Raw genomic sequence first — 22,571 nt, 5'->3', positions numbered from 1 at the left:
TTTGTTTTTCCCCCGAAGAACCAAGATGTGTATGAGGAAGGATGATCTAGCTGAACACCTAGACTTCCAAGAGGGACATCACAAGATCTTTTAGCAGGAGTTCTTCAAGACTTCAAGGTGACACGCAATAAGAAAGAACCTGTCCTTGTGTATTAATAACAGGTTCAATAATGAATCAAAAGTTGTTCGTTTTCACAAGGAACAGAAGTTTGCAGAGGAGCCCTAAATGTATGCGCTGTTTACCATGCTCCTACATGTTCCAAAAAAATGGCAACTAATAGTAATGTAACTAAATGTACCAAATAGAAGATTCATCAAGTAAGTCAAAACCAAGAGCTGCAGATGGATCACCTGATGCTGAACACTGGAGCAGTAATGGGGTGAAGATGTACTTCACTGGTTCAAATGTGATGTAATGTTTCAACCTTCTAAGGTGCTGGTTCCCACCAGGGCACTGTTGGCAGAACCAGTTACCACCTTTCCTAGCTGGGAACTGAAAATTAAATGACAGCATTTACATGTCCCTTCCTATGCCTCGAGTCACTAAGCATACCTGAAGGCAAGAACCTTGAATTCCAAAGGGCAAAGTAATCAACAGCAACTCACCACCCTTGAGTTGTAACCTCATGCATCACATCTGTCATTGCAGGAACCAAACACCAGCTTTTTTTAGTGGCCACACTGACCAAGGCTAATCAGATTCCTCTTAAGCCACCTGGAATTGATAGCATTTTTATTCAGTACTAACTTTAAAGGATGCTAGCAGGAATCTCTTCCCCTTAGGTCCAGAAATTCAGACAAAGATCTGTCTCATCCCATGATTAGGTAAAAACAAGCAAACCTTTGGAAGAGCACTGCCACTTAAAACAGTGCACACATTAATCACACAACTTTGGTACTCATTTATTGCATTAGACACTACATTCATCCATATACATCACCTTTGTCATGCTTGATTATGACTCTTAGGCACATTAAACAAAGCTGAAACCTTCTCTATAAGCCCATGATACGTGGCTTATATTGGTTTGCAGATAATGATGAAATAAACATTTCCAATTGCACAAATACAATAAAGAATGGTTTCTAAACTGACTTTAACATCTAAAGTTTAATCACTGTTTCCAGAGCCATCTTATATCAGCTCAGAAATCTGGAAGCCAGCAGAATAGAAAAGAACAAAGCAAAAACCACTATGGTCACTAAAAATCTAAAAGGGTCACATTTAGAAAACTGCTTATAATTCTGATTACTCCCTTACAAAATGACACTAACAGAATCATCAGAAACATGGAATACCTTTCTTGAGAGAACCAACTAAGAAGACACATTGGCTCCTCAGCTCAGCAACAATCAAGGAACTGAAGGCCAATGGGATTATGAGTTGCACTGATAGAATTATTTATCATCTCTCTGATCAGCCAGTAGAAAACATGTTCTTACCTCTCCTATCACATCTAGAATGCTTTAAATAGTAAAACAAAAACAAAATGCAACCAATCTCCACCCTGCAAAACATTTTCCATAAGACTTCATAATTAAATTGGGAAACAGCCAGGAACAAGACTGCTGAAAGATGCCAAAGTGTAAACAGAAGCCAGGATTCTCGGTAGAGCTCTTTGAGGCTTTAGGGAAAACACCAACCAACCAACACAGAACCACCCCCCACCCCCCAAAACAGATACAAGGCACTCTGAAATTATAGAAAGCTAGAAACCAGGATGAACCATGGAATAATTTGGGTTGAAAAGAACCTTAAAGACCATCTAGCTCCAACCCCCGTTGCACAGACAGGGACACCTTTCACTAGAGTGAGTTGCTCCAAGCCCCGTTCAGCATGGCCTTAAACACTTCCAGGGATGGGGCATCTGCCACTTAGCTGAGTAACCAGTTCCAATCCATCACCACTCTCACAGTAAAGAACTTCTTTTCACCATCTAATCTAAACTTACTCTTGTCCAGTTTAAAGCCATTCCCCCTTGTCTTGCTCTTCTAACAAGTCCCTCTGCAGCTGGCTGGCTGGCACCCTTTAGGTATTGGAAGGCCACAATTAGGCTACTCAGGGGTTTTTACTTCTGGTTGAACAATCCCAATTCTCCCACCCTTCCCTCACAGGAGAGGAAGATCTTACACTTTTGTTATGTTCTTTGGCTAAAGGCAGCACAGCTGGAAGATACCATATCAGTCAGATTTTTGCTTTAACTGTGTCTATAACCCTGACAGTAATTCTTCATTATGATTCAAAGGAGCTGGCATTTTACTCCTCATTGCTTCTTTTACAATGTTTTTGTGATATCTATACAGTTTGTCAATCTCTTTCCTGTTCTTTTAAAGGAAGTTATGAGCAGATGTATTAGCTCCAAGTCATCTCACTTAAATACAAAAACAATGCATTTTGAAAGCATAAAAATTACTTAAAAATAAATCTCTGTTCAGATTACATGACAAGAAAATCTCTACCAGTTACCACATTTACTCATGTCTTACTAGGACCAGTGAGCTTCTCCTCTAATTCACATGTCATTTAACATGTTTCTAAGGATATACATGTACAAGCTTGGGAAGACTTCTCACTAAATACCTTAAAATCAACTCATCACCTTCCCTTCAAGTTTCACCCTAAGCTTTACAGTAACTTGAATCCAAATTCCTAATTTCTATTGAAATAGACTTGATTTTGCTTTGTTTCTACCTTTCAGAAGGCTGCATTAGAAGAAAATATACAATTTTTTAGAAACATAAAATGGTTCTTAATATGTAGTCAGTCATACTAAACTCCAAAGTGAATAAAATTCTTATATGCTCCACATGGGTTTTCCTGTTTTCATTTAAGGATTTACAATTAAACAGATTTCTTTGTGAACTACTTATTAAACTGCTTTTCTTTCAAAGGAATGTGAAAGTCAACATAATTAAAACTATTCCCCCACAGATAGAGCAATAACATGTATGTATCAGCAACAAAAGTATGATAAACCTTCTTTTCACTTAATTTTATTTTCTCCAATCTTTAATACTAGAAGCATGTGCATCCATATGGCTTTTAGTCCAAACAGAAGAACACAACTGTAAAGGAGTCAGATGACTGTGAAAAGCAAGACTGCAGTAAGCATAAAGAGATGGCTTATTCCCTTTCCCCAAGATCAACATACTGAAACATACAGCATATTTTCTCAAATATACATAACCAAATACAAAATCACAAAAACCTTTTCAAGGATTTTTCAAAAAATAAGATATTCTATATTTAAAAAAGCCTCATCTGCTGTACCACACTTTCTAGCGCTACCAATCTACTCATTTTCTTTCACACTTGATGCAACTTTTTCCCCCAATCCTTGCAGAAAGTAAAAGATACTCTTTGAAGGAAAAATTTGGGAAATCCTCTCCTTTAAGTAATACTTTAAGGAAAAAAACCACTAAACTGCTAGTGCCGCTTCAGTTCACCTGGGTGACAATATTCTCTAACTGAACTGACTATAATACAACTCTGAGGACTTCTAAATGACACCTACTTTTACAATGCATAGCCAAAACAGGTCCCTAGGGAAAAAGAAGTTCCACAAGGAATATATTAGCTGAGCAGAATTCAACAAATACTGAACTGAGGACTGAAGACTGAAGAAGGAAATATGGTATTTAAAAATGCTCATACCTGATGTACATCAGACCTAAGCTGCAATATGAGAAACACCTCCATTCTGTGCTTTTACAATCCAGTTAAATAATCAATACACAGAAACTTTTATACACAAATAAAGCGCATAAAGCCGAGAGAACTAGTTTGGAGGCCAGCAAAGAAGCACTCTCCACACATTTCAGGATTTTAAAAATCCTATAATAATAATTTAATTACAGTGACAGTGGTAGTGTACTTATACAGAGTGTCAGGAAGAAACCCACCTGTCTGCTCCCATGCTGTCTCACACTTGGAGCTGTGCAGGAACTACTGTGTTGTGGCAGGTCCCATGACAGACCTGGCTGGAGACTCAGCTGATCCCTGTCTCCAGTTCCCCTCCTCCCAAATACAAGCTTTGTTTTCAACTTAATCAGCTTCCCTAAATTGTTTACAGCACAGCATGATTTGTTCATAACAGTGCAGGAAAGGAGGTTGCTAGGAGGGGCCTGAATCATTAAGGGAGGTTAATTCCTTTATTTGGTGAATAACGTTATTTTCAACCCAACAACTTAAACCATTTGAAATTCCTAAATCTTACAATAGCTCACCTATTAACTTTTCAAGCAGCTCTGTGTAGTGCCTGCAAAACAACTGTATTCTAGTGGGAGCTGATCCCCAAAACAATTGCAAAACAAACACCCACATACATGCAGGTTCCCACACAGAGAAGTAAACTACACAGTGGAAAATGTCTTAATTTTTAAGCCTTTGAATGCCTGCATGGTAAACGCACTGAACCAGTTACACTTCCCAATTTTGCCAAGTCCCATCCATTCTCCTTCTAAATGTAAAAAATTTCCTAACTTTAGCAAGGGATGGAGATGAATGACACATGTAGAACTGACGAAAATGCATCTGGCTAAAAAGCACAATGCGCTTTTACTCATTTAATTGCACAATGGGATATAAATATTATGTTCCTGCCCTCCACTTTTTCCACAGAACTTTATTAGATCTCTGAGGCCAAGCATGAAAAGATTCTTGAAAATAATCTTCTCCATGCTTGGGCTTATTCATCTTTAAGATGCATAAAGCCAACACATGGGGGAAACTGAGGCAAGCTATTAAATCCAGTCTCCAAGATGAAGCCACACATTTGCATGAGATGCAACACCTGTATAAAGATTTTCTAATCATCTCACACTTATCTTAAGAAGTAATTTAATGTTTTAAAAGAGCACAAGTTGAAAGATGTTAACACATTGCACTTGAAGTTCAGTCAGAGTATGAGAATAATTAATCCTAAATTTGCTGTGGTTTACAGGTTGGAATTCTATGACAAAGGACAACTTTTCCATTTAACTGGAATTTTAACAACTGGAACTCTAAATGATTTTCTAATCCTACTTGGGAGGTAAAAATAAAGACAGGACACTTCTGCATACAGATGTCTGCTAGAATAGTAACTTGGGTCATTATTCTAAACCTAAATGAAGAAAAACTATGGGAAAATGTTGAAGTGTCCAAACTACCATGTAAACCATGTAAAAACAAAATAAACAAGGAGTCCTCCCTTACTGATAGACTAAATGGAGCTACAAGTCAAGGGGATAAATTAAAAACTGATGTAAGAAACACTATCAATAAATTCAGAGATTAAAATTCACTGGGAGCTCTACTTTCCTTAGACATACCTTTATCTCATCTGTGTGGCCCTGTACAGGCTGTGACAATATTTAAAGTTGGACTGAAGGTAAGAAAAGAGGAGTAGCTCTGTGTTTTACAAGACAGGCTAGTTTGAAGCCTGCAGAACCACAGAACAAAAGCACGTTTAGAAAAATCTTACAAGATGGAGTCTGAAATTACAACCAAAGGCTATAAATTAAAACCAAAGGAAAATAAGCAAGGAAATAAAACACAGAGAGGGTTTAATAGGCATCTGGCTGACGATGACTGTTGAGTTTTCTATCAGTACTGGTCACAGGCCATGAGTTGCAGAGTCCATGCAAATCTAACTTCACTTGACTATAAGACCAAAGACTGGAGAAGAGAACAGCTAACCAGCTGGAACTGCAGCAAGAGCTTCCAGTTATTTTTTAAAAAAACACTACTGTTTATCTTGGAGATGAATGAATTCAGACAGACTGGAGCCAACAAAAAACCCATTAAAATGCAACAATTAAAGTCGACATTAAAATCTCACCTAAGAGATAACTTTTTTTTAACATAAATAACATTGGTATATTCTGACAAATGTGCTCTTATACATGGACACATATATATTCTTCTCAACTAATGCAGGAAAAGTGCTTGCTAAGTACTCATATTTGGAAAATTAAGATGTAATGAAGACTCTATAAACTTTCACTTACAATTGTCTTCTAAATAGCAGTAGAATAACTGGAAAACCTGAGCTAGATCTCAGGACATATCACCTTTCATAAAGAAATTCAGTAAAGAAGTTATTGAACAAACAAACAAATAAATTGACTGAATTACTTTCCTGTAGGGCCTGAAAGACTGGAAGAGTTCCGAGAACTCATGTACCTATTGCAATCTATAGCAGCTAAAGAGCCAATTTTGGCACCTCTGTTCAGCACAACTTCAGTCTCTATAATGCTGATATATTATATTTAAGATGGCACTGACACAGGACAGGGGAGCAAACAACTAACCACTACAGTACCTCACTAAAAGAGAACCTGAAAGGTGAAGAAAATAAACAACCTCCCCCCAAATTATAGGGTTTTCTTTCTTCAAGTCACAAAGACTTCAATCTCAAAAAGAAAAAAAACCGTACAAATTCACTGAGAGCAGGAGGATAGAAGAAAAACTAACTCGATACAACAGAGCCAAGTCAATTTAATGCATTAAAAAAAAAAAAAAGTTCAGCTGAGACAATGCTATACAATGATTTCATACCTGTTATCCAAAAGGGTATTTGCCTCTTTTAAGCCTGGTACAATTTTCTCCTTAATCACAAAAATTCTGTCATGTTAAAGAAGCCGAAGGACCAAGATGGATAATGTAATCTAACTTAAGTTTTTGAGATAGCCTAACAAGAAACAAGTCCTTTTCCATCACATCCATTTTTAATATATTAGTACACAGTAGCCTATAATTGTTTGCACAATTAGGATCATTTTGCAAGCCCCTCCTTGCTCTGAAAGGATTGTGCCCAAAATACTGCATTTGCTTAAGAGTATCACTATGAAAACTGTAGAAATAAAAGAGGCAGCATTAAAGAATACCTGACCAAAACAAACCATTACAGCTACTTCTATAGAATATTCAGACTAATGAAGACAAGAACAAGATAAACTACAGTGATCTAAAAAAAGAAATTGCTAGTCCTACATCAGGAGGATATAAAATTGAGGATGTACAAAAGTACCACAGTAACAAATTAATAAACACGACAGATTTAATCAGAAAAGTTAAGGAGAACAGATTTTATTGCTAGTCACAAGATGAGTTTTATAAGACTTCCTTGTCAGTAACAGACACAGGGAACTTGGTCTGACATACATTCTATTGGCCATAAAACTAGAGAACATCATACAGTGCAACTGTACAGAAAAGTCACAGTTTGAGTAACAGGAATATCCAAAAGACTTCCTAATGGCAGCAGCACAGCTATCCATGAGCTGGTGAGTCACCACAGAAGCATGAAAAGCAGGCAGAAGAAATTCTGCTTACTCCTCCTTCCCATCTGGTATTTGCCAGGACAAGCAGCCATAAAGGCATGGTGAAAACAACAGCCAGCTCCTTCTAGTGAGAATCAACATGCAGCTTCATTCCCAGGTGAGCCACCCATGCTGTGACACGCTCATGAGGACCTGCCACCTGCAGAATGATGGCCTGGAGGTGCTGAGACACCACACAGCCCCACCAGCATCCCAGTGTAAGGAATAAGAGGGAGTGAAGGTCCATCTGTTGACCAGGTGCTAACCTCTTAACAGTTGAACCACTCCCATGCCCACACATCCCCACCCAACATAGGTGGATCACAAACCAGCTGTACTTTCTGTGAGGTTAGCAATATTCCTGCAGTTTTAGGAGACCTGTAAAATGACTTGGTTATTTCAATACCTATAATGAGAACTAGAACTACAAAAACTATTATAGAAACAGTTTTACAGTTGTTAAAAATAACAGAAGACTTGTATTAAGTAACTAAGGAAAAACTATGCATCTGCAGAGCAGATCTGCAGTACAGCACCTAACCAAACTGGTGCTGCTCCAGACAATTAACAGGAAGGTCTTGTCATTACTTGTTCTGAAGCCTCTTTTGCCCACACCCGTTGAGCTTCATATACTTTGTTTATCACTCTGATAAAACTAAAGCAATGAACAGCTTCCAATGAAGTCTGGCAAAATAATACCTGATTAAAAACATACCCTTCAATAACAAATTTTTTTAAAATCTTAGATGCTTTAATACAAAAAAAAGTTTCAATATAAAAGCTGACTTTAATTTCCATAAAATGTCAGAATGTCTTCCTAATGATCTTTCAATATAGAAATGTACATTTCCGTCTTAAGTACATATACATGTAAATGGTTTCACATTTCACATAAATAGTAAAATGAAAAAGTAGTACTGAACTGAAAGTATCTTCGCTCTCCAACTATACTTTGAATCCACAAAAGTGTCATACAGTCACCAACCTTTTTAAGTAATACTCCAAGTGGCTTCAGATACCAAGACTATATGTCAAAACATTTCAGTAGTTCACATAACCACACATCTTTTAAAATAAGTAATTTTCAAGATTTTCTTAAATTCTTCATATTTATGCAAACATGAAATAAGATTTTATTTTAATAATGTAGGTATCACATATATGTGTGCACACATCTTACACATATATATGTGTACAAATACATTTTACTAAAGGTATCTGGGATATCTCATAATGCTTTACAGCTGACAGTTCTTCCAAGTCACTTAAGCTTCTGTGGTATTTTATAAAAATTAAACAGTTTGATACGCAACGAATCAACTGCAAATAAAATGTGTTTAAAGAAAATAGCATAGAATTGTCGCTTATCAGGCCTGATACCAGCCATCAAGCCTTTTATCTGCCTACATCCAGAGCAGATTTCACTGATTTTTATCAAGGCTAATTCCCGATCCCAGATTCTTAAGCTTCCACAGAAGCTCTCTGCAAGTTGTAATAAACATCCTTAAAAGCAAGTCTATGGAACAGAATCAAGTCTCATTCTGACTGCCCTGGAAAGTAATTTATCTAGAAGCAATTAAATAACCCAAGCTTGTAAGCATTTTAAAAAATAACAGTTTACTAAACTATGCAGCACATTTACAAATTCACTCTCTAGGAGTCAAAAGCAAAGGTTTTTGACCACCCACCCACTCACATTCCATAAAGCTGCATGTGTTCTTTAGGTTGTATCTGGATGAGTACAAATTTTATCTTCTTTAGGTACTAAATATACTAAGTCTAAGACTCACTGAACTACTTGCTGCGGGCCCAGAGGCAGAGAAAGGCCAACTCTGTAGCTACTGGTCCCGCCTCTAGCAAGTGCACACTTTTCTGGACTTGAAAATCAGAAAAAGCCCACTTTGTCAGAGAAAGGTAAGGTCTGTGTTGTCTCAAGACCAATGCAGACACTTCAGAAATCTGTCATCATTAGAGAAAATACTTTTCAAATATAAATGAGGTGAACCAGCCTACTTGTATCTAAAACTGATCTGTTAGCTGTGGTTAGTTACAGCTGCACTGAGTCACGTTGTACCCTGACTCAAAAAGAATTTTAAAACTGACCCATGCTCTACATACTTCTGCTTTCCCCTCTCACATACTCCTCCATGTTGGGGGCCAAGACCCAAATGTTTCTGGAGCAAGGAAAAGTACAGTGACAAATGGGCAAAATATTTCCAATTAAACAAACAAAAATATTTCCAATCAAACAAAGTATTTCCAATTAAACAAAACAAGCACAAGGTTCTCACCAAAACTTTGGTGATAATCAATATTATTCAACAGGTAAAGATACTAAGCATTTAAATGCTATGACCAATTCCACAGCAGCTTTAAACTGCACTGAGTGGGAAAAACAGATGAGAAGTGCCTTAATACACAAAGGAAAAAAAAAAGGCAGATTGGCAGCAGTACATCCAACATCTGACACATCCAACAACCTAGAAACTTTATGTCTGGTGTATCCAGATGCTCTACTTATAAGAAATCTCTAAGGGAGTAAAGAAAAAGACTGAAGAGTTTTGTTGTTATTTTTAATATGGAATAAGGGTTACATGTTACTTTTTAATAAAAGAATGTTTGCAATCAAGATTGACTTGCACACAAAGCAAGCAAGTGAATATACTCTCGTCTTTGAAATGTGCTTCTCACAGGACAACCCAGGATGTTCTGAAGTGGATGTCCTGAAATGGCATTAATAAATTATCCTGTGCTGTACTCTTGTGCATATGTGGTTGTATGGGGATTTTAACAGTGTTCAGCATGGAAAGCAGGTACACTGACACAAAGAGCTCTAGCATCTTCTGTGCTAAACAGAAATATATAAATTTACAACAGCATAATTGCTCTCACACTCCAGGAATGCAACTGACCTAACATTTAACCCTAAGATTGGAATCAAGTATGCAACAGCTCCAAACTTACTTTACTTTATTCTTACTGTCAAGAAATGGGAAAAGTGCTAAGTAAATGCAAAAGGTTTCATATACAACATTTGTAAAAGACTAAGCAAATTTTGTTCATTAGTCTGTCTTGATCTTTCTGGAAAAAGTCATCATTTTTATTATTATAAATGCTGTAACTTAATGTAATATACTAGAAATGCATTAAAAGCAATTTAATTAAAAAAAAACAAAAAAAGAAATTAAATACATGAGCCTGTTTGATTCCACTTCTCTTTTGTTCAAAGGAAAACCCTTTCACTGAGCTCAAGGAAAATTTATTGCTTGAGCTCTATTTCACCAGACAAGGGTTAACTTTTTCATGTATATTTGCTATAAATACTCCATGAGCACTGACACACTAATAATACTCAGAGTTATGTACAAATCCACAAGTTGTGCTGCAGGTTCTCTGATGCTCTTCCTCGATAAGTCAATTCTGATCCTATGGCTCAGCTTAATTATGTCTGCATTAGGCTTCACAGGCAAGACATACCGGGCAATTTATTTTGGGAAAAAACCCACCCTGTATCTCTGTACTTTTTCAAAGAAATGGAACTTGCCTTTATAGCTAAGGATAAATTACAAACCAAAAACCCCAGAGCATTAACTTCCACATAATGCAGGCTCTGCAGTTTCAGATGGATACAAAGTAATCCTGGATCAGTGTGTACACTAACATATACTATTAAGCACTTAAATTCCTACTCCAACTGAGAGTATTACTCATACAGCAAAAAGTCAACACAGAAATTACTAAGCTCCAAAAGTTTTTTCCATTAATAGAAAAAAAAAAAAAAAAGAAGAAAAGCTGTATTAACATGTATCTAAACAGAATTTTCAAAGTTATTAGAATGCCACAATTTAAAGAAGCCTGGTACAGGAATTCTAGCTAGAGTGTATGTGCGCTACAATTTTGGCAGGCATGCTAAGAAGTGCCTGCATACACAGGGTATTAGTGCAATGAGGAAATGGCACGTGAATTTTAAAACTCACTTTCTTTCAGAAGGCCTATAATACATGTCTGGGTCACCTATTTGCAGTATCAATCTAAATACCAGAGAATAAATAAGACAAAACCCACTCCACTTCAGCAGAGCTGAGGTCTCACAGCTACTGAGAAGAAAAATCACACTGTGACAGTGTAACCTTCAGATTTTACACACCACATAAAAGCATTAAAAAATTTTTGTACAACATCTACAGGGCACTGAAATGTAAGCAAAAACTCTGCTGGAAGCTAGGAATCAACAAAAACCAAGCAAATTGCTAACACACAGCTACTTATTTGTTCATTATGAAAACTAAACTGGCAAACTACATACTATTTTATTTCTGTGGGATTGAGAAATCTGTTCTGAAAATGAGAATTATACACTGTGTTTTCCCTAAAGTCCTCCTAAGAAGCCTGTTAAGGCAACACCAGTAGTTTAGTTTAGCAGCTTAGTACTGAACATTTAAAAAAAAAAAAAAAAAACAATAAAAAGGCATCTCCACAAAATTTTAAATCCTATTACTGAAACATTTCAATTAATTCATGCTGGGAGAAAAGGCCAGAAAATTTCCTTAAATGCTTAGAAAACACAGTCACAGGAAGGCTTTAATGCTGAGATATTTGAAATCTTAAGACCTAGAACCTGTAAAAAGCTGAGAAAGTAAAAAAAAAATCCCATCAACTGTCTGTATTTGCAAAGACAAGTTGGATCAACATTTGTATATTGTTACCAGTATGATTAACTATAAGCATAATTTTCAATTTTGGGAAAAAAAAAATTAAAATCATGTTTGAACCTGTTCCTTCTACATGGATCTCCTACAAGATATTTGTCAGAAAAACCTTCATAAAAATTTTATTTTAAAATTGATATTCCTGTAGACTCAAACCCTCCTTAAATTTAACATCTTGTACTGACTGCTAAATATAAAATGACAAACAGTGGTTTAGAAATTAAAGCAACTTTAATTTAGAATCATTTAACTCATCCTTAAGAACAAACAAGGTTGCAAAATAATGCAAATTATTTCTGGGTAAGATGTTACAAATTTGTTTTACAACAGAAAGTCTGTTCCCTGGAGTATTTACTGCTGAACTGTCACACTCATGTTTAAAATGCTTCTATCAAAAAAGAAACACCTTATCACCTCTCACACTATTTCAGTAAGCACTACTTAGTCTGCCTACCTGCTAAAAAATCCTAGAAAATACACTCTCATTTATGTGCCAGTGGGGCCACATACATGTGCATTTTAAGGTCCTTGTATATATCTTAAGGTAACTTTTTCTGTTGATACTACTAAAAGATGACTGGACAAGAAGTAGAAGTGTGCCATACTTTAAAGTAGTAAATCACAATACACTAATGAGTATAACCAGCATGCAAAGATTAATCAACAAAACTTCCTGCAGGACATGGGAATCCTTTCTTTCGTGCAGTAGGAATCTAAACAGAATTGAAATGCCTCTCCTCTGCGAACACGTTCAATAAGAAGCCCTAACTGCAACAAATTTGAATGTTCTGATCTTTTCAGAAGGGTCTAGAGAGTATTAAAAATCTTACACTGCTTGGGACATTGATTTTAATTATTCCACTAAGATTTTTTAAGAGGAAAACAGACTTTTAGAGGAACCTGGATTAAAGCCAACTAATATGACAAGTAAACAGATCACAGGTCATGCTATTCATGCTCTGGCACAGTAAAATAGTAGTTATCACACCTGAAACTTTAAATATTAATAGTCACTTCCACAAATTTCAGAAGTACATATGAAGAAGAAGCTAAAAAATTAGTTTTTTCTTTCTAGATTTTAGAAAGTTAGCTACTAACATCTGACTATATTTAACTGCATGCTGTATTACATAGTTGCTACATGAACAAATAACTACTGGCAGGTTTAAACAGGCAAGAGAGCAGGAAAAAGTACAGGGATAGTAAAACTTCAGAGAAAAACAGTCCCAACAGAAACCTGAACGGACTTACCATGGATTCTGTTCTTCCAACAACAGAAAACCACATTTTGATCTCCGGGACTACAGATCCTTGAAAGAAAAAAAACAATTCTCCACTTCTCTTCCAGCCCTCAACAGCAACCACCAGCTCTAGTCTGCTGGATTTTCCAAGATACCCATCGAGATAACTCGGAGCTCGATGCTATGACACAGTGTAGCATTTATCAACACCAGCTATAACCAATACAATATTCAGACTCTTACGTAATCAGTTATGCCGTTCTGACTTCCATTTACTTTAGAGGCTTTATTAAACTCTGAAAACTGCTAGAAAAAACAAAAAGGGAGCCCTTTTGTACTAAAGACAAAAAACCTCCAAATTAAACAGGAAGTAATGTGCTGGCCCACAGATGGCTAAGAAGTCACATGCGAAAGCCCCCAAAAAAGTGATATATTTTTAAAGTAAACTGCATGCACACGCAGCTTCCAAATCATCTGGATTTCATAAAAACTTAACCACAATGTGGTTGGGAGTCTGGCAGCTTTTAACATCAAAACATCTTTCAGGGTTAGAGCAACCAAAGTCTGCACACAACCTCAAAAAGCAACACTGTTCCCCGTTCCCTATGCCCGACCACTCCTACCAACTACATTTCCATATTCCATTACAAAAGCTATTGCTAATAAAGCTACAGAGTATTACTGTAAGAAAACATGCAATATCTACCAAAAGGCAGAACAAAGAAGTTGTTCTTCTGGATCACATATGAAGCTATACACTTTAATTTTAAATAAAAATAAAAATTGGTTTAAAGCATTCAGTTTAAGAATTGCTATTAGGTATTTTCTCCATTTATAAAAAAAAACCCACCAAAACCCAAACAAGCACAACACTGTTTACAGTGCTCTGGAAGTGAACAGCTGTTTCATAAGTAAACCTGTTTTCTCTGCTATGCTTGCATTTAGCATATGCACTTACTACATATTTGCTCAGAGGGACTGTCCTGTCTCAGATAACACCAAAGTGAAGTGAATTAGGTGATGCACTGAATTTCTGCTCTCTCTGGCACTCCTAGCAAGCCTTTAAAACTTCTAATTAAATAAAATACAAGTAGTTGTGATTAGAAAGTGAAAGAAGTAATGCACTTAAACATTTTACCTGTCTCTAGGTCGGAAGATGATCCAACAGAGAGTTCTCCAGAGACCTGACACTTTCCTATACTCCTTGACTCACCTCTTCAGGTTTCATTTTGGTTTTAATTATATTAATGTACATGTGTTTGCAAACACCTAGTATCCCAAGGTAATACTTCTATCATAAGAATAAACAGGTGCACAGCATTTCAATGCAAACTGCATTCCTTCTCTGCTTGTACAACCTTTGTTTCAACTTCAATCCTTGTTTTTTGATTGCAAAAGAGAAGGCGTAACAATCACTTGATAATTAGGAACATTTGGTGTAAAGGTATTATAAAAGGTATGATTTCTAATTTTGTCATTAGAAATTCTTAATTGGCACAGACTTTAAGCCAATAAAACCTCAAAACTAATAAAAACTCAATCATTAGATTACAAATATTTTAGATGTTTCCTCGGAGATGAACAGAGATTTACAAGGAAAGCACACATTTTTTTGCAATGGGTAGAAGAAAGAAAAACAGTCCATTGGTATTATTTTTCTTTTTGATCTCCTGAGAATCTGCCCATTTTGTCCATCTCTAGAATAGCATCAAGCTGCATGTTAACAAACTCAATCCAAAGCCCAAGACAAGTATGAAAAGCCCCGTAACACGTAACAAGAAAGGCAGGTCAGCACTGACATGCAAAGGTATTGTCACAACAGGTTACTGAGAACAAGTATTCAGGAAATACATCACAGGAAAAGAACTGCTTTCCTAACAAAAGCTAAACAGAGTCAGGGTTGTCCTTCACTGGTCGGAGCAGGGCCTGTTGACCAGCTGCACTTGCTACTGCTACAGCCCCTTGCAAAGCACTGTGAAAACCAACAGTTCATTAAACACAACTGGGTCAGCAATCAAGCTGGGCTCCTGTGCAGGGCAGCAGCAACTAGGTATTTCTCAAAGTATGAGCTCTCATTTCTTCAACTTTATGAGCACCTAATAGCCAACCTTTTACTATTAGAAAGTTTAGAAAAATCTGAATCTATTCTAATACTTGCCTCTCCCTCTCATTTCAGGCATTCCATCCAGTTAATGATTACAAAATTTTAACAAATAGTCAATTGGACTTCTTCCTACCTTTTTGAAGTTAAAAATGAGAATTTTAACTTTTATGCTGTTAAAAGATATACTACTTGAGACATATAGAAATATATGCTAGCGAATATCACCAATCTAAGGAATAGAAAGAAAAAATGCACCAACCCTTGCTAGCTTCTCAGTCACACTCACTCAGTTCTCTAAGCTGTTCTGCCCTGACCAGATTGAGAAAATTAATGCTTGTGTATTCTTTTTATTCTTCTTTATTCTTTTTTTTAATGAAGCCTATTACAGGAAAAGCAACGCTGATAATTACTCACAGTAAGCAACTTTGAACCTCTTGAAAATAATCCTACTTAACTACTACAGCAACTTGTTTCAAACAATGCATACAATCATTTCTATCCAATGAACATTCTAACGACTTCATATTAAACAGAATTTCTATTGTATATACACCAAAACTAAAACAATCTGTTTCTTGCTTATTTCAGAGCAAAATTTAAAACATGACTGTTTTTATATCAGAATTCCAATATTAGGGCAGCACACAGTGGTAAGATAAAATGGGACTGCCTGAACCACTGTTTCCTGCAACTGTGCAGATGAAAACTGTTCCTTCCATGACTGATGAGGTATTCCTTTACAGATGTCAGAAATCATGAAATGTATTAAATAACTTGTAAAAAACTTTCAGATCAAGCTTACTCACTGACAGTAGCATTATTGCATACTGTTAATGAAAGCTAAATGTCAGTTGTTAAATCAACATCTAGAAGCCAGCCAGCTCCAATGAAAAAGGAAATGTTCCCCCCTGTGCTATGCTGCTTCACTCTAGATGAGAAATTAGATTTCACAGAGTAAAGTGAAAAAAATTACTTCCATGGCACATTTTGAAACATTCAACAGAAATGCAGATGGCAGTCAGAAGTCCAATACATATTTAATCCAGTGTCAAGAACAAGTATTTGCTTCTCAGATTATTAACCCACTCCACTAAAATCAGAGCGGAAAATTGACTTTCCAGATCCTGAACTGTTTCCTCAATAATTGCTAATTGTTTAGAAGTATACACCTGACACCAGATATTTCTTACAGATGACAGAAATAATTCTTAAAAGCTGATACCATGCAAGACTACCATTTCAAGAACAGACTATGAAATGAGTAAAGGTTGTAAAAATAACCAAAAAACCAAACAGTGATGTTTAGAAGCAATTAACTATGTGAGGTAACTTAAAAGTAAAACAATCATGTTTTCAGCTCATGCACTAAGTGCTAAGAGTACCACACTATTCTGAAGTTTCACATACTACACAGTGAAGAGCAATTAGGAAAGACTTACTCCATCTATTGTAAACCACCTAACCACAACATAGACTTTTCAGTATCACTGTTGCATAATTTATAACAAGTTTTAAATGCAAAAGATTATGTCTGCTATTTGACTCAGTTAATAAAGCAAAATCAACCAACTAGTGGAGTCTTCCATCTGGTGGCTGGAGCTGTATGTGCATTCTATACATTACTATGTAGTGCTACAAGCTACACTACACCCTAGCTACTAGCTACAGATACTAGCTGCAGCATACACCCACAATTTTAGCGATTACACTGTAGGTCTCCACTGTAAAGAAACAAAACTGAATCCATTCTTGCACCTCTATTCTGTTCAAAAGAAAAGGTGTTGTGTTCATGGCAGAAAGTATTCCAACTTTATTGTATACCTTTGAATTGTTTTGTTTATTCATCAATTAACCCACACACACATTCTTTGTGTTTACCTCTTGACTTTCAGCAGAAGTGCTAAATACACCTGTTTATTAATTCCGTTTAATAACACTGCTAACTTTCGGCTCTGAAAAAATGGAATAAACCTGTACCAGAGGTTTGAATCAAAGTGTTGTAATAACTACATCCATATTATGGCTTCCCTTGTATTGTCTCCATCTGTGTATTTTACAGAAACATTTCCCAATCAGAATAAAAGCGTGATCAACACAATGTGCACAAACAACTTAAGGGAAACAGACTTTTTCCATTAACATTTTCCACAGCAGGCTTTTCTCAGTAAGACTTAAACAAACTGACTTCCATACCTTGGCAGCAACAATGCTCAGTCCCATTCCATTTTGCTTTTTTAGTGTTACAGTGATAATTTCAGGTTCTTTTCTCAAAGGCTGAGCCTATCAAATATTGAAGGGGAAAGAAGAAAAAATTCAGAAGTTCATATTCACTGCCAGGCTAGTAAAGTAATTAAGCAAAATAGTTCATTACAAACAAAACTACCTTGTTAGAGCAGCAGGTCTCACATCCTAAATAATATATCTGGTATCTATTTTACAGGTAGAAAGGTAGAATAGCTAACATTTAATTAATATGGATTCATATTAAGTACTACACCTGTGTTATACTACACCGCTGAAACTTGAGATCTACTCATTGTTCCTCCTTCTTTAATTCAGTAAAGAGATTATTAATGAATCACAAATCAAAACGTAACTGCTCCATAAAATTGTAGTACCTTTTAACGAAAACTGACCTTCAGACTCCACAGTTGCCTATTACAAAGGTAAAGGGTGATCTACACAGAGAGCTCAATTTTTAGCGCTGCATCCAGAAAATGATATTTTCTTTGCAGAATTATTAAGAAGCCAATTAATTTCAGAAGGAGAATTAAACCTTTGAAATAAAGTTTAAAAAAATTTCACTTCTGAATACTCTTGAATACAGCCGGAGTCCCCAGACATGTTCGGTAATTTATTTTACATATCTTTTAACATTGCCAGTTCCTCAACTCAAAAAGTTGTCATCACAATCTTCATTAGCTGAAGAATGTCAGTTGGAGCACACCAGCTTGTATTCATACTGAAACATAACTGCAAGTTCCACAAGACCCATGACAAGTAAAAATATAAGCCAAGGAAAGTAATTTAAAAAACTTGTACTTTCTGACTGAGTTCAAGTATTAGAAATGCAAGTAGTTTTGAAGCTGAAAATACTAATTAAAATATGATGCTATATTGCTTTAGTTGCTGTAAAAATTATTTCACATACAGACACCATCTTTCCAAAACCAAGCTGTTCTGTAACTTTGATATTCAAACAGTCAAGCAGAAAGAACCCACCACAAAACAAACAAACAAACCCTTACAACAGAAAAGAAAAAAACCCTTACCTTGCACTGAAGTGAGACTCTTTTCAGTAAGTACAATGGAAAACTAAAGTTTTTGGGTTTTTTTCAGGAAAAAGCATTAGACTAGAACTTAATATTAAATATTTGGTTGGTAACTGCCAATTTATAAATAAATCAGCCTAGGGTTCCGTAAGTTATTTATAGACTCACATCCATATATTTTTTTGCCTGTGTTCAGAAGAAATTTCTTCACTGTTTATTCTCAGATGGGGGAATATGATAAAGTTTACTTATGTGAAAATTATAATCATGCTACAGCCTAGAAAAACAGCGACTTCAAAAAATATCCAAACAGTTCCTTAAATGCACCAAGTCACTGATGAACTACATGTTTAACAATGAATCCTATTCTTCCTAATAAGGGCTAAAACTGATCACATAAAATTCAATGCCTTGCCAAGATTGCAGTCAGTAATTATTCACTAAATCAGTACTTACCAGCTCAGCATTCTCATGGGACAGGTGACTTTCGTAATCTGCACCTTCAAAGTATATTGTCCATGTGCCTGGTGACCGTGGATGAGGTATTAGTCTACAAAAGCCTAAAAGAAAAAGTAATGTCAATATAGTCATGGTATTTTCTCAAGGGATTAATTAAAATAAAATAGAATTCACCTTTTTATGTTCATTAACATGTCAAATCTTATATCTCAGATGCCATTATGGCCTTTGCAGCAATTTTATGCTACTACCTGCAAAATCCTACAGTTCTATAGCTGCTGCTTCTCAGAAACATACTTATTTAAAAACACTGCAAGCTCACAGAAAACTCCAGGGCTGCAAAATATTGCTTTTACCAACCAGATTCAGAAGACACATGAAACACCAAATAATTTTTTAGAATACAAACTACCAGAACTCTGATTAAATCAGTGCTACAGAAATTTACTTTGCAGAGGGTCTAGCTAACCAGTCTTAGCATAGATTTAGCAGAGGAGAAGCTCTGTGTGCATTCAATATGGTTTCAAATGCAGCACTGCAATTTACAGGTATTTAGTTTGATTTCCTTTTTTTAACTTAAAAAATTCCTAGAATTTTGAAAAAGAAGCCGCAGCAGTTCAGAAATATCCAACATTTTCTCCTACATCAGGGACACTGAGAACACACATCACACAGAAATTATTAATCACTGCATTCAAATATATGATATTCTCCTCCTCATCAAGACCATTTTTCTGCAATTCAGTTTACATTGTTTCACTCCAAAAAGCCCCTCAGCATAATTTAAGGGATACCCAAAAAGCAAAATTTTGAACATTTGCATTTTAAAAGCCTTACTTATAATAAATATACAGCCATTCGTATGGCAACGAATTATACTTACTAATTAAATAATTTATTCTACTAAGCTCCTTTAGTTTCAAAATTGCCCTCTGCTACTAACTGGACTTTCAAAACAGTGAGTTTCCTACTTTTCTTTTAAATGCAAGAATATAGCTTTTCTATAAACTAAGTTGCAGGCAACAATTGCAAAGGTTCACTGTAGTACAGAGTGAGTTTGCTTTTTCAACAACCTCCTTTGCTACAGCCTCTTATTTACCCTGACATTCCTGTAAAAGTTTTTTTAAACAACTGCTTTTAAGCAGAAAATTAAGAAATTCTAATAAAATTGAGGAGCACCAAATAAAGATTATAACTTGCTGATTTACTGAAAATGCTCAGACAGACCCCCTGCTTTACTTCCACAGGTTTAAGTCAGTTTCATGCAACCACAAGATCTATCATCTACTTGTCATCTGAAATTCTGTTGGACTACAAATGCCCAAACCATAAGTTCTTACACTGATCAACAGTGAAAGAATTATTTTAACCTCATAAGGTTTTTTAATGTAATATGGAAGCAGCTGATGAGTAAAGAAAAATTAGATTCTAACTATTCAATTCACAATAGTTTTAAAAATCAAAAAAGTTTTGGAGCTAAGGCACAACAATATTTTGGCAGGCTCCAGAACCTTTAAACTGAAAGAAAGGGACAGGGAGAAAGGTTAAGGATTAAAAAAGCCTTAATAATTTCAATGGCTTGCAAAAGCAAACACTTGAAGAGCATAGAATAAAAAGACTAAATCATACACAAAGAAAAAGTTGCTTACACTTTACTAAAATATATTCTGCGTTCTGTGTTTGCTACACAGATCATTGCAAAACAAAAAAAGAACTAACCTCTTTGACAGAGTGGATCTAAAAATTCTTGTAAACCACTTGGAACATTTCTGACAACATCACAGGAATAGCCATCTTCTGGTAAGAGAAAAGGTAGCTGTAAGTCAGGATCCTCTTCCAGCTGGACTTCTCGGCCATCGCTGCGAGCAAGTTCATCAGCCGTATTTTCTGCAACAGTTACTACATTCTCTATCAATTCCTGGACAGAAGGCAGAAAGACATTATTACTACAAAGCAATCATTTTATGAAGTTAAAAAACCTTACATTAAGGTGATGCTAAGACTGCAAGAAAAATCAACTTCTTTGGCTCTGCTATGTACAGTCAGTACACTGCATTGCTTTATTTTATGAAATCCCATAGATAATTGTATTAGCAAATGAGACATAAGCTCTTATTTTTACTTCAGTATTTTCCAAACCTGTGGTGCATGTTTTTAATTTTATTATTATTATTAACAATAATAACAATAATAAAAAAAGCCTAAGCAACTATGGAATTCTACCTTTGTGTAAACAGGTAATATGGGTTATGTTCTTCAGCAAAAGACATTTTAGTTTGGCAGCCAATACATAAAAACATTTCCAAGCTACACATCCGTCCTCCCATTCCCCCAACACCTTTTCAGTTGTTGTATTAGTGCTTCTGACTTAAGAAACAAATGTATCCAAAGTTCATAAAAGATGGACTTTGCAAATAATGCATTCAGCTATATAAATATTAGACTACCTCTGCCTTTTTTTTCTTTTCTTTTTGAGATCAGTGAACTATCAGAGTTTACCCAAAGAGTGCTTTTTACAATTCTGCAATAACACAGCTGTCTTTTTAATTTTGCCATGGATAAAACTTAGAATAGCCAGTCATCTTAAATATCAAGAAAAAACACAGTCCCAAAACCAACATTATACATATATATATATACATACAAGTTGCAGGTATCAGTACGTTAATCAAAGAACAATCATCCACTTGTATGAAGGGATTCAAGATGCCTCAATATTTACCTCCTATGTGTCAAAAAGTGTATTGTTTCTGATGCTTTCCTTTATTTCTACAAATTAGCAAACCTTGATCCTTCTGGTTACACAGCACCAGATTTTAGGGGCACTTTGTTCTCTCTTCTAACACCTTTCTGTATTTCATTACAAATGGTGTAAGATACAGTGACATCTCTGAATATGCGAAACATGGAATGGCACCTTCCTTTCCAACTCAGTGTAAGAGATTCTTGTTAACACCCTGCTTGAGTCAGTGAAGTACATCCACCAAAGGTAAGATAGTTATTCACAGCCAATGGCTTTTTATCTCCAGTACGTTAAAACTGGAGTGATAGAAGAGACTTACTGTTGGGATGAGTGGTTCATCTGGAGCACAGTGATAATTCTGCAACAAGGCTTGTAGCTGCAGAGAATTCAGCTTAAAACAAGTACTGTTAATATTTGGAACATCTGCATGTGAGTATTTGTCCATGGTAAGCAATGTGGTTGCCTAGAGGGGAGAAAAAAGTCCCAGATGACAAATTAAAACCAAAATAAAACTTTAGGCCTTATATCTAAATGCTCTTTAGATATGGGAAAAGAGAAAGCAAGAAGACAGATATGTAACAGAAGCAACATCAATAGCCTCCCCAAAAAACCACTAAATAAAGATGAATTAATATTGAAGCTGTAATAAATTTTTCAGCTGCTCTTCCTGTCTCTGTTTGGTATAGTTACAGCTCAGTCTTACAGCTCAGTCTTCTTTCTAATAAATGAAAATTTAAC

The 22,571-nt window shown here is 35.7% G+C and overlaps 1 protein-coding gene across 15 annotated transcripts in view; it reads right to left on the bottom strand.

Annotated features, from left to right (window-relative positions):
- Positions 1-22,571, bottom strand: part of AFDN (afadin, adherens junction formation factor) — a 115,318-nt gene that overhangs the window by 24,344 nt on the left and 68,403 nt on the right. For all 15 annotated transcript variants that reach the window (XM_058802835.1, XM_058802837.1, XM_058802844.1 and 12 more), the window contains 4 exons: positions 22,153-22,296; positions 20,810-21,008; positions 19,088-19,191; positions 17,553-17,639 (listed from right to left, as the gene is read on the bottom strand). In XM_058802835.1, the coding sequence (XP_058658818.1) occupies positions 17,553-17,639; positions 19,088-19,191; positions 20,810-21,008; positions 22,153-22,296 (534 nt within the window). The remainder of the gene's footprint in view (positions 1-17,552; positions 17,640-19,087; positions 19,192-20,809; positions 21,009-22,152; positions 22,297-22,571) is intronic.

Source organism: Ammospiza caudacuta, chromosome 3 (assembly GCF_027887145.1).
Source record: "Ammospiza caudacuta isolate bAmmCau1 chromosome 3, bAmmCau1.pri, whole genome shotgun sequence".
NCBI lineage: Eukaryota > Metazoa > Chordata > Aves > Passeriformes > Passerellidae > Ammospiza > Ammospiza caudacuta.
The sequence above is the reverse complement of the archived record's forward strand: the minus strand, read 5'-3'. Positions and strand labels throughout refer to the sequence as shown.